Source organism: Octopus sinensis, linkage group LG19 (genome assembly GCF_006345805.1).
Source record: "Octopus sinensis linkage group LG19, ASM634580v1, whole genome shotgun sequence".
NCBI lineage: Eukaryota > Metazoa > Mollusca > Cephalopoda > Octopoda > Octopodidae > Octopus > Octopus sinensis.
Window position 1 is genome coordinate 37851987 of NC_043015.1, and position 13055 is coordinate 37865041.

Here is a 13055-nt window from a genome sequence, read left to right on the forward strand (position 1 = left end):
TTTGGTTTTACTAAATTTCTTTCATAAAAGGATTGTGGTCCTGTTTGGGATGGGATGTCCCCTATCAATTCCCCTTTAATTGAGCCTTACCAGAAAGTATATTTTAGAAGCATTGAGGTGGTGGTGGTGGTGGTATATATGTATTTGAAGCAGGTGTGATTAACTGGAAGGTCTGTCTGTCTGGATTTCTTTCTGTATAAAAAAAATGTAGGGCAAAGTAAGGGAGGGGGGGACATACCAGAAGATGTTGCTTTGTCTACATTGTAGGGGAGATAAATGTTACGGTACTTCGCGTGCCACCTTTTTTTATTTATTTATTTATTTTTTTGTAATCTTTAGAAATATGAACTTCGAAAGTTGTTTCGGGATTTTTTGTCATTTTCTTTTTAAGACTTGATTTATATCGCCTTTAGAATATTTTTATCGATTATATAAGATGCTCTTGTTTATTTTCTTTTTTTTTTTCCTAAGGGGAATAACTCATTCTCGGATGTTATCCGATTTGCTCCCCTTGATGTTTCTTCCGAGTGCTCTCCCTTGAACCATTCTGAATGTTTTTAACTATAAAAGGGGAGGGGGTTCTTTCTGGTTTTTTTAATATATTAATGATTTTCTTTTTTTTTTTCCAGGGATTTCCTGTCGTCTGGAACAAAGGTAAAGGCAATTTTTATTATTGTCTCGTGTTTTATTTTACGTTTATTTTATTAAAAAATATTAAATACTTGGTCGTCATAAACTTTCAATAGTGCCTGAGCTGTGTGTGTGTCGGATTACTGCTCTGCTTACATTTAGAGGTCTATCAATTGTCAGACGGACAGTGTGTGTATGTGCTATATATATATAAGGTAAATAAAGATGTTCTTTGTTCTTGTGGCCATTGTATGCTTCTAGATAAAACGTTGGTCAAATAAGTTAATGGACATGGTGGTGGTAGTAGTAGTAGTAGTAGCTAGTCTGGGCGACCATGTGCTGCTAACTAAACATTGACAACCTCTTTTTATTATCGAGAACAATAGGTCTTCATGATGTTTACAGCTTTCTCCGTAGACTTTCTCTCTTCAAAGCAGATAGTGGCGACATTAAGATAGGGCAATACAACATTTATTCTCTTTCTCTGTCTCCTTCTCACTATATTTATATATTTGTGTGTGTATGGCTGTTGGTTGTTAGCATTTGGGGAAGTATGGCTGTTTCCCATCAATAACCGCTTAAAAGCAAACTTGATTGATATTCAGAAAACACTTTCTGTTTAATTATTTAATAATTAATAAGGCTTGTGTTGTTCCTGCTGGTAGTTTCCAAACTTTTCATCGAGGCCCACTTTCTAAGACATTCCAAGGAATCTGATTTGAGATTTATTTTAAATGGAAAATAGTCTTGAAGTAAATATAGAATTGTGGCTTTCATTGTGCAATACATGCTTTTACATTTTGCATTTTAATATCCCAAAGTAGGTGACTCCTAGACTGGAAACTAGTAATGTGTCTATCAGATTTCGTCATATTTGGCAACAACAGTCTTGGGAAAAGCAGGTAGGGAGCTATATAGTCAGTGCCACTCTTGTGCCGCATTAGTAGTTGTCATCCTGCTGGGTGACGACACCCTTGGAATAAATCTGTTGCTATTACTAACAAGGTGTTAGGAGGAGGTAGTGATTGGGTCACACCCATCAAGTTGTGTGTGTGACTTTCAGAATTGTTGGTTGAGGGCGGAGGGAGGTTACATAAGAGTCCGGCTGTCCCTTCATGAGGGGCAGGTATTGCATTTTAAGGTAGTGATGTGGCTCTAAACCCATGGTCAAGTAACGAATGTGAGCTTGTTGTGCGGTCTAATCTTTGTAAATGTGTGTGTTAGGATGAGGGCTGGTTTTTAGATAAACATCCAAGATTATAATGAAACCACATCCATCCTCATTCACTGCCACTCCACTTTGGTGTCCAAGTGGAAACAGACCTTGCCAACAGTTCTCCATTGTTCCTTCAAGTACCAATATCCTGTCGTGTCTTTCTAAATCCTTATCAGCTTCACCAAAACTTCTATAGGAGTGCTTTATCCTTTGTTTTTAACATTCCAAAACATTTTCTTTTCTCTATTTTATTGTCAGTGTAAGTTAAGGACCAACCCACACTTTTTAAGGGTTTTTTTTTTAATACTATACAATATTTGTATAAAGGACTTTCTATTGTTATTCTGAAATAATCTGGAAACCTATTTCACAAGGTTTTAAAGAGAACTACTTCTGAGACTATAAGAATAAGGATGTAAGGCCTGAAATTGGTGATGGGGGTTGCTAGTCAATAACCATGTACCTGAATACTTGTGGTACTTTATTTTATCGACCCTGAAGGGATGAAAGCTAAACTAAGGCCTGTGTGGGATTTGAACTCTGAATGGAAATAGCCAGCAGAAAGTACACTAACTACAATGGCATTTTCCCCTGACATTCTCTCTCTCTCTCTCTAAAACATGGAGGTGTGATAATATATTCGTGATTGCTCTGTTAAAAGTTGTATTATTTCTGTTCTGTGTAAAAATGTCCCAATAGAGTTTGTATGAGAGATGTTTTAGCAAAAAGTCATTTCCTCCTGTTCTCATTCTCTCTCTCTCTCTCTTTAATATTTTATATCGCTGTTTGCTAGATTCTATGTTAATTGCTTGCCTTCTCTTCTTTATGGCAAATAACATTGCTAAATGTCAACACATTTTTCGAAATTATGTTAAAATGTCTGAGTGGTGCTGCTCTGCCGTCGACGGTGGCAGTGGGGGGAGGGGGAGCTTAGAAAAGCGAGCTTTACACGGATTAATTTGTCTTAAATGTCATAAGATGACTGGGATATTGTAATTGGCAGCATTTTGTGAGCTACTGGATGGAATATGATGGTTGCTCAGTTTTGGTAGTTGGCGAGGGCGGGGGGGGGGGGAGGCCCTACCCCACCCCCTCTGCTGTTCTTTGTGGTCTTTTTTAACTTCCATCCCAACACGGCCTTTTTTCTTTTTAATACATGTGCGGTATCTCGATCTCCTAGTTAAAGGGTTGTAGTATACCCGAGATGGTCACGGGTGGAACTGTTGTGATTATACATCTACCTGGTCGGCAAAAGGAACTTCACGTGATAATTATAACTGAAGGCAGACCTTTCTTCAGAATTGAATAGTTGATAGTATAAGCCCTCAATATATTGTCTAGATGAGAGATAGACGGGGTGGTCATAATTGGAACGTTTTTGACTACAAGTTTACTGGACAGAACTCTTAGTGTGGTGTTGTCATAGATATTGTTTGAAAAAGATTTGGTAGATCTTGTTTGATAAGAGATTTTACTGGATCCAAACGGATCTTGGAGTAAATGACCACTTTTATGCTTTACGTGTATGTCGGGGGGGGGGGTCCCTCCATATCTCTATGTTCCAGATAAAATCTGCTTGGCTTGATGGCCCCTATGGGGTCACAAGCTTATATGCTACCACTGAGTTTGTTCTACGCCCAAGGCTTGGCCACGGTCCATTGAATGAAACTAATAAACTTAAAAGAAAAATGGTATTTGGGGAGTTTTAAATGGCAGGGTGTGATGTGTCTCTAACCAAAATGATGACCTCTGCAATTTTGAGCAGAACATTCCAAGGGAAAGAATGGAAAATCTGTGGTTTAGCGTCGCAGCCAGGGGTACGGAGTTTCGACTGTTATGAAATTCTGTTATCGTGGTTCTCCCTGGGTCCCTTTTCTTGATTTTTTTTTTTTTTGACGTTGATTGCCTTTATCTTTCCATTGAACTCCTCAAAGGGGGGTGGGACCCATTATCCCCCCTCCCCCATTGTACTCTGTCACCGCAACCATATTGGCTTTGTATAAATGTTGCTGGTGAAACACTTCCTCATCGCTCATTAACCTCCTCCCACCCCCTTAATTTTTCTTATGTTAATTATTTCATTAGCATCTACTTTTGGCAATTAATAATATTTGTTCTGGCATGTCGTCGTCCCCCCTCCTCCCCTCATTAGCTTTCGTTTTCATTTTGTTCATTTTTTTTTTTTTCCTTTTTTAAATTACTTTCCTCTTCATTGTCACTCATTATTACTGTTTGTTAGTATTGTTTCATTATCTGGTTTACATCATTAATTTTGTTTTTGTTTTTTTTGTTTTTTTCCTCTTTTAATAATTGTAATTGATTCTCAACACCGCCGCCACCACTGTACACTCCCTCCATGCCCCCCACACCCTCTTCTTACCTTTCTATCTCTTTGTTTTGTGTTTTTCTTTTTCCCCATTTCATGTTCTACTTATTTATTCATGGTGATATTAAGCTGGAATGTGGACACTTCGGTAATGCTCCACCACATGGGACCTTTCGCTCTCTCCTCCTCCTCCTCCCTCTGTTTACCTATGTTTGCCTTCCCCCCTCTCCACCACCTCCCTCATATTTTACCGCCTTTTCTCTCTCGAAATAAATGCGCAGAGAAGAGAAGAGAGGTGCAGCTTCTTGAATGTTAACTTTTACATATTTCACTAGAAACGCTCGCATATATATATATATATATATATATATATATATATATATATCCATATATATCCATGTATATCTAATATTTAGAGTATGTATTTGTGAGTGTATGTGTATGTATGTATAATTTAAAATATGAAGTGTTCTGGTGCATGCTAAATGAAAGGACTGCTTGTTGGCCTTTGATATTTCGCTATTGTCAGGCATTCGGTATGCTTGACCAATTACTTAGTCCTACCTCCACCACCACCACCACCAGTTGCTTCTCTCTCTCTCCTCTCACCGACCCAACCTAAACTTTTCCACGACGGGTTCTGTCTTGTTTTCAAGCTTTAAAACCCATTGTCACTATTTTTTCAATAGGAGAGGAGAGCACTTAAAAATCTATAGTGCGGTGGCGACGGTGGTGGTGGTGTTAGCAGCCTCTCTGCTTGGAAAGAGGAGGGGGGAAAAAAAGGAAAAGAAGAATGAGAGAGAGAGAGAGGGAAAGTTGGGCTTTTACCATGCAAAATGTAGCAATTGTATTATTGTGCCGTCGTCACCACCACCAGCAGCAGAAATGTTACAGCTGCTGCTGTTCAATATCGTAGCCAGTGGTAGAAGTTGATTCCAGCTTTTTCTCTCTCGATCTCTCTCTCTCTCTCTTCCCCCCTCGTCAACACCACCAATACCACCACCACCACCGCTGCTGTTCACTAAACTAAAACTAACGAGATTTGCCTGTGTGAGAAAAATAAGGCTTGTGTGGTTTGGTGGTGGTTCATATATTTATTTTTTTTTATTTTGTTTTTTTTTTCTTCATACTGGGACAGATCTGGTGACAAGAGAGATACGCACTCACATACACATACACGCTCCTCTTCTAACACTCATTCTCTGTGTGTCTCTCTCTCTCTGTCACACACTCACACACATACATATTACAGTCAGCCAGTGTTCTCTCTCTCTCTCTCTCTAGAACCGAGCCTCCAGTTGCTGTCTGTACACAACAGCGCCTCTGGTGGCACTAGTTCGCCCGCCCGTATATCGGGCACCTGTCAATGACTACACCACCAATATTAGCGTTATCACAACTGGAATTTACGATGATTGGAACGGCATCATCATCGCCGCCGCCACCTGCACCACCACGCCGGATTTATTGACACCCTCCCCCCACACAAATATATATATATATATATATACATACAAAATATATATAAATTCTTGGAACAAGAAATTGTTGTACACCCCACCCATCTCGCAACGGTCCTGAGATGTATTTATGCTGGTATCCGACTTACAACCAAGCTCCACTACATGTACCTCCTGTACACCCTCTGCCCACCCTTCCAGCCCCGGGTCCACCACCACCACCCAGTGAGATAATATTACCATTACAGTTTGCCACTGAACAAATTTTCCCTGTCAGTAGGAAGGTGAGTTTTTCTACCAGATATAAATCAGCATTTTCTATATAAATACGTGTGTCTCTCTCTCTATAAATACGTTTATATATACACATATACACACACATATGTGTGTGTGTATATATATATATATATACATATATATTGTATGTCACCTGTTTGGTTCTGTGTATAGATTTGCCATTCGTATACTACTTCTCTTAAGTGGCCTTCGATTTTTCTATCCAAAACGGTTTACATGCTATTATTTATAGTTTTAGGTGCTTCGAGATCCACTGTTTTTCATAGAGAGACTTCTCACCACTGTGATTTTGTGTGTATTATGTATAGTTAGATGTATGTATAGAAGTGTAAAATAAGTGTAAAACCCACGAGGTTTCTCTCACATAAAATGTTTTGCTGTGTTTGTTTTACGAAGTTTTTTTTTTTTTTATTTCTTTAATGTGACTGTGATGTTTCGTTGTCCTGCTACCATCCTCTTGGCTACTGCCCTTTCATGACCCACTAATTATGGGAAGGGCATAAATGTCACATAACCACACTTGGAACCTTCTCTCTGAATATGGGTCCTCCTTGTGTGTGTGTTTATAATCTTATATGCTTGCCCCTCACCGTGTGTGTGTGTGTGTGTGTGTGTGTGTGTATAGAAACCTGTTCTATTAAATGCTTGCTCCCTTACCTTCCCTTCCCAGCCATTCTCTGATCTTGTTGTTCCTTTGTGGTTCCTCCCTGAACACCACACAATAAAACCCCAACACAAGCAGCACATGGTGCTTAAGACTTTCCTCTCCCTTACTCCTCTTCTATCTTACTTCCCTTTCTGCTTCTTTTGTTTGGCCTTTTTTTCCCTCCTTTTCCATAATAACCACCGCCGCCACCTCCTTCTTCCCCTGCTTCTCCTTTCAGATATCTTTTTTCTGCTTTCACTGGCTCTGGGAAGCCTTTTTATTGTTCACCCATGTGTGTGTGTGAATACCAGTCTATGTTGCTGTCTGTATGTAGCCAGAGCCCGCCAAGTGGTTTCGATTCCCTCAAATTTATTTTAAATGCCCCGGGGGTGGGGGTCTGTAAATATATAATAGTCCCACCTTATTACAGACAAACATGGCTGTGGTTAAGTTTGCTCCCCAACCACGTGGTACCAGGTTCGGTTCTGCTCTGCTGCACCTTGGGCAAAATTTCTTCTATGTCACAAGACTTGGGTTGATCACTTGTTAAGAGTGAGAGTCCGTTTGTGTATACATGTTTAATAGTGGTGTAACCCTTTATTTCACAAAAAGAATAAAGGGGTGGTCGATTTCTGCCCCAGATGTTGATGCCAAAATTGAGAGAAAGTTATAAATTTTGATCACCATTTTATAAACAGGAAGTTTATACCATGGAACCAGGGGTGGTATCACGTTTTGTGTGTGTGTGTGCCCAGTAACTTAACAGCTTCATTAGATCTGTTGGAATAATGGAATTAAAACAATCTGTAGAAGTTGGGGTCCACTGGCAGAAACTTGTAAAAAGAATTTTTTTTTTTTTTTCCTTTTTGTAATGAAAAAATTTTCCGTATGTAAAAGTTTGAAGATTCTAATTAGCTGCCAGGCTGACCAACAAGTATGGGATTTTGATGGTGGTGCTGGTGTGGACAGGTCCCTACTATGAAGACCCCCCTTCCTTTCTTTTCAGGGTTGTTTTTTAAGCATCATCCCCTGGTCTATGTTTCTATTGAGTCATCATAGCTGTATGTATTGATGACTGGTTTAGGTCACTGCTGCTGCCGCCATTGGGCTTCCATACTAACGTATTGATCCAACTGATCCAGGAGAAAGTCAATGGATGGATTGTCTTGCTAGTTTTTAATAATTTATACCACACTACACAGCTGGCAGTTGTGCGTCAAAGTGCTCAATGACCTTTCTTGGAACTGCCTTTCATCCTTTCAGAGTCAATACTGACCCTGGTACCAGTTATGTACTGGGCGTCACTACCCCTTAATTTGCTGGTCTGGCACCAGAGTTTGAAACCTTTATTATTGGGTTTCTAATTTAAACAATGGTCCTGCAGTTGCTATCAGGGGAAAGGACCATCAACGTCCATACTTGATTTTCTCGACAAACCCTTGATGAGGAAAGTCAAGGTTGCTGACCTTGGCAGAATTTGAACTCTGTGGTCAAGGGGAACCCATGACATTTAAGTGTTTCTGCCGCCTCATTGCCATAATAATAACTGGAAGGTAACAATAAGAATGTTTGTACAGAGTAGAAATATTAGTGTTGGCAGGAGCAAATTTACCCATTTCTGGGAGCCAGTTGCATGGGACCTGGTGGTGATGCTTGTATGTCTATGGTCTGCTCTGCCCTATGTAAGTGTATACAGTCACCACCACTGAAAGAAAAAAAGAAGTTATATCTGGCAAGTTCAGCAGAGTCCCAGAAGCAATACAGGGAGCCATATGTAGTTGCTGTTGGTTAGAACTGATCTCAGATCCTTTTCAAAACTGGAATTTTCTTGACTGTTGTCAATTTAGGAACTACATTACTATAATGTGTGTTTTAGAGGACCTTGTAACCCCTTGGTTTGTTCACCAGGTGGTTCCGTGGCAAGAATCTTACTGATGGCATTTGTTGTACTTTAATCCAAATATTGTCTTAAGCAGTGGGACTGGGGGGTGTACTCATGTCACTGGAGTACAGTGCATACAAGGGAGATAATCCTACTGCCAGTGCCCTGTCCTTCCACCTGTCTGCTTCGGCAATAGGTGAAGGTTAACCACTGACTTGGTTCAGGTGGGTTAGTCATGTGTGGGGTGATTCTGTCCAGCTAACATTATTGCGGGGCGGGGGGAAGCTCTGATGTCTACTGCATCCATCCTACCACTGTCCATATTCTGTAGTTATATAAACATGTTAGATATTTTATTTACTGTGAAATAATTGTAAATTTCCTCCCCTCCCCTCACTGGAATTGTTCATGAATCTGTCCCTGGGGTGGTGGAGAGATGTATCATATTTTCAGAAACTGTATTCATCCTTTGATGTTTGTTTGGAAAAGCTGGTGTGTTGTTGTTGTTGTTGGGAATGAGATGTGTTAAGTTGCAGAAGCAGCTGTCACTTTTGGTTTCATGTGGCCCACATTCATTAGCAACAACACTGAGTAACAATTGTAACAGCTGATAAAGTGAGGTGGCGGCCATGGGGGTGGTGGTGGTGGAATGTGTGTTTTCTGTTCAATTACTTTTGTTGTTGTTGTTGTATAAATTCAGTGGGTGAAGTCAGGCAAGACCTGGTAGTATTCACACATCAATTAATAACTATTGATAGGGGCCACCCCCACTCCCACCTCAGCAGAGATGAACAATAGCTGGTTCAGTGTGCTCTCTGAGCCTTTCTTGGGAGTGAAGAAGGGTCATGGCAGGAGCAAAAAATACCATCCCCTTCACTGACCACTGACCAAGAAATTTTCCCTTCACTTTTAAATGGTTTAATGTAAAATTTTAATTCAAAGTAGTTGACATCGCTTCTGCTTTGCAATGTTTTTAAAATTTGATTTGGTCTACAGCAAGGAGTGGTATATTTTTGTCTAGTTTGTCATTAGATTGTGGCCATGCTGGGGCACCACTTTGAAGAATTTTAAACCTGCTAGTCTATCACACTCTTTGGCTGCAAGCAGTGATGGTGGAACAAGTACGGAAAAAAGAAGACACATGGCAGGCTTCTTTTAGTTTCCATCTACCGACTGAATCCACTTACAAGTCTTTGGTTAGTCTTAGGCTGTGGTAGAAGGCACTTGCCTGAGTTTCCACACAGTGGGACTGAGCCTGGGACCATGCGGTTAGGAAGCAGACTTCTTACCACACAGCCATGCCTGCACCTCAATTTCTGGGGTGGGTGAATTACACGCTTCAGGGTGTGTGGGTGGATGATTAAATGATCCGAATTGAAGAACCACAGTGTTTCAGAGAATTGTTTTTTGTAGAGGTTTAAAAGGCAAAGGAAAACCGCTGTTGACTTTCCCCATCAATTGGAGTTCCCTCGATGATGGATTTAAGATTTCGTAAAAGCCCCCAGTCACTATTTTAACATACTGACATGATTATGTTGTTAGAATTATCGGCTTTAGCAATCTGTTCCCATGTTTTGTTTATTTACAGAAAGCTTTTAAAGATTGAAGATGGATGGTGTCAGTGCTTCACCTCTTCCGCTTCTTAAATACTTTCATTTTTCTCTTCTAATATCCAAAATTTTTTTTCACATCCTGGCACTTTTAATGAAAGCCATAATGTCAGTGTTCCGTACCCCCCCCCCTTTCCTCATCAAACTTGACTGGAATTATCAGCAAAAGGGATCTGTTTGAACTGATAGCTCTGGCTGGCTGTGCTGCTACTCCTCCTCCTCACTGGCTCTGTCTCTCCATCCATGCTGCCTGCCTTGTTCCTCCTCCTCCTCTGGCTTACAACTTTCCCCTTTCATGATCTGACAGCTTGCATTAAAGCACTCTACATCAACCTCTCTCAATAATACAGTCTGGGCTTGTTCAAATGTCAGGCCAAACTACTGGCTGTTGTTACAACTACATTATTATTCCTTGTGTATAAAAGAGAAGGAGGGGGAAAAAAAAGTTCCCTTCTGACTGACTCATTCAATATGACTCACGTATTGGGTCCAAAGTGTTTAGCAGAGAAGAAGACAGAACTGCACTGTTGTTGCTGATATATAATATATATACACATAAAACATATACACACACCACACGTGGTGGTGGTGATGGTAGTAAAAGCTATATTTAGTATTACTACTACTACTGTTAGGCCATTAGGCATTATGGAAGTATGTAATCAGAGATATTAGGTAAGAAGTGTTTCATTTACTGCGTGTGAATTGTGGATCGTTAGTCAGTTTTTCAATAATTATCAATATGACTGAACGAAGAAATCATTTAAATTGTATGGTGTTGTATTGTTGGTGATGACCTACTCAAGTTTTGGGAACGTAGGTGTGAGTGTGAGAGATATTTTTATGTATTGACATTTCAAAACTGGACTTCATTTAGGATGGTTTGTATTGAATGTCTTTGTGTATATAAATGTCTATACACACAACACAGGTCTTGTTATTTGAGTGAACTCTTTATGTCTCTGTATTATGTACTCAGGTTCAATGATTCATGAGTATTTTCTGTTAAACGTGTTTGCCAGTTACTGGCTTCCCATGCACACACACACACACACACACACATTCCTCAGTGTTTACAATTCTCTCTGCAATTTAGTATTAAAACTTACTCTCCCATTATCTGGCAATTTTCTGATTTAAAAACCATAATCTGTAGCAGTGTCGTTGCTAAATTTATGGTATATTAGCAACTGGCAGTAATGTAGTAGTCACCACCACCACCACCACCACAAAGGGTGAGAGTTGTGTCTGCAGCTGTATCTAATAGCTACCTTTTCCTCTCTCCCTCTTCAGTGCCAGTGGGTACGGGGCTTGTATTGCAACCATTTAAATTGAAGATGGCGCTGAAATGGTTAACATAATTATGGCTGTTGCGTCTCCCTCCATGCACCAATGCACTATTAATTAATAAGCCACTTGCTGGCTCTGTTTCATTTAGCACAACTTAATGAGACACTTGGCTTCATTCATTAATTGTTAACGAGGCAAGAGTATTTGGTTTAGGCTTTGCTTTGGTTTGTTTTATCTTTTCTGCTTCTCGGAATTCTCGACTGGTCAGTCGGTACTTACTTATAACATTGGAATTCAGTGTGGTGTGTGCAGTTGGTGTTTGTTCTAAGAAATGCAGTCGGCTTGTGGGGCGGCAGGCAGGGGTGGATGCCGACATTTATAATGAATAACCTCTCAATTGTTTGAGCAAGTCTTACCGGGCAAATCAATTGCTTTTCAATTCTGTGTGAGTACTGAGTTTTCTGTCAATGAATACAGAATTAACACAATCCCCACCAAAAAAAGAAAAAATTGTTGGATAATATTACAGTTTTTGTTGATTTGTGACATTGCTGCCTATTTTATTACAGAGAGGATCGGAAGAACTTATGTCCCACAGCCCAATGGTTACGAACGGGACCGGGATGAGCCCCCACCACGTGGATAGTGCAGATATGAACAATGATGCCAAAAAGGTAAGGAGTTTTGTGAACTTTTGCATGTTACTCTTTATATGTATTCCCCCAGTGTGCTTGTAACTTGGAATATTGAAGTCCCTCCCTGATTAGTCGCGTGTGGTGGTGATGTTAGCTGGCAACTTAGTGCTTCTTTGTGTCTGGCCATGTGTTTCTGCTACGAATATCAAGTGAAACTAGTTGTGTGCAAGTGTGGGTGCTGAAGTTGTTAGGAGAGGCCAGACGGTGATGAGAAATTGTAGCGTATAGATACAAACGTTAAGTGTAGGTGCCCGTGTCCCAAATACACATCTTGTCTGTTTTGTTGCCGTTGCAAACTGGAATTATATTCTCGTTATTAATGTTAGGAATTCCTCTTTTTTATATATTGGGACCTTACTGTGTTTGTGTGATAACTCTGGAATTGTGGTGTTTTAGTACATACAAATATTTCCTATCAATATTTAGTGATGTTCATTTATACACTGTTGAGAACTGTTCAGTTTCTACACTCATTCTTGGATGAATTATTTCGCTCTCCCTCTCTCTCACTCCCCCTTCCCTCCCTCCCTTGGCAGTGTAACTGTGGCTGGCAGGGTGTTTATTTCTTGCATTCTGTTTGTGTAATTAATCGCATCAGACCATCAGTCCATTTCATTGCTGATGATAATCTTGGATGAATAAAGAGTTGTTAATAAGTAAAACATTTGTTTTGTTAATATTTTCCATAGAAATATGAAATAAAATGTTTTTTTTCTTTTTAAACTTGTAGGTAAAACTGGAGCAGAGCCAGGCAGCTACAGTGTCTAAAGTTGTTCATCTGCGTGGTCTCCCAATAGAGGCATCTGACCAAGATGTTATTCCTCTTGGCATACCTTTTGGCCGCATAACCAATTTTCTACTCCTGAAGCAAAAGAATCAGGTATGCATTCACCTTTTAATTTCTTTGCAATTCACACTCGAGTAGAGTTTTCCACTTTGCTTGGCCTTCATCCCTTTGAATGATCTGTGAAATGCATCATCATCATCATCATCATCATCATCA

General features: G+C 40.0%; 1 protein-coding gene across 12 annotated transcripts in view; it reads left to right on the forward strand.

Moving 5' to 3' along the window:
• LOC115222389 (polypyrimidine tract-binding protein 1) overlaps positions 1–13055 on the forward strand; it is a 63340-nt gene that overhangs the window by 35843 nt on the left and 14442 nt on the right. The window contains exons 2-4 of one of the 12 annotated variants that reach the window (XM_029792612.2): positions 630–654; positions 11927–12031; positions 12783–12932. In XM_029792612.2, coding sequence (XP_029648472.1) covers positions 630–654; positions 11927–12031; positions 12783–12932 — 280 coding nt within the window. Of the gene's footprint in view, positions 1–629; positions 655–5084; positions 5917–10600; positions 10743–11926; positions 12032–12782; positions 12933–13055 lie in introns of those variants that run through there. The other 11 variants (XM_029792608.2, XM_029792607.2, XM_029792610.2 and 8 more) reach the window with 11 other exon arrangements.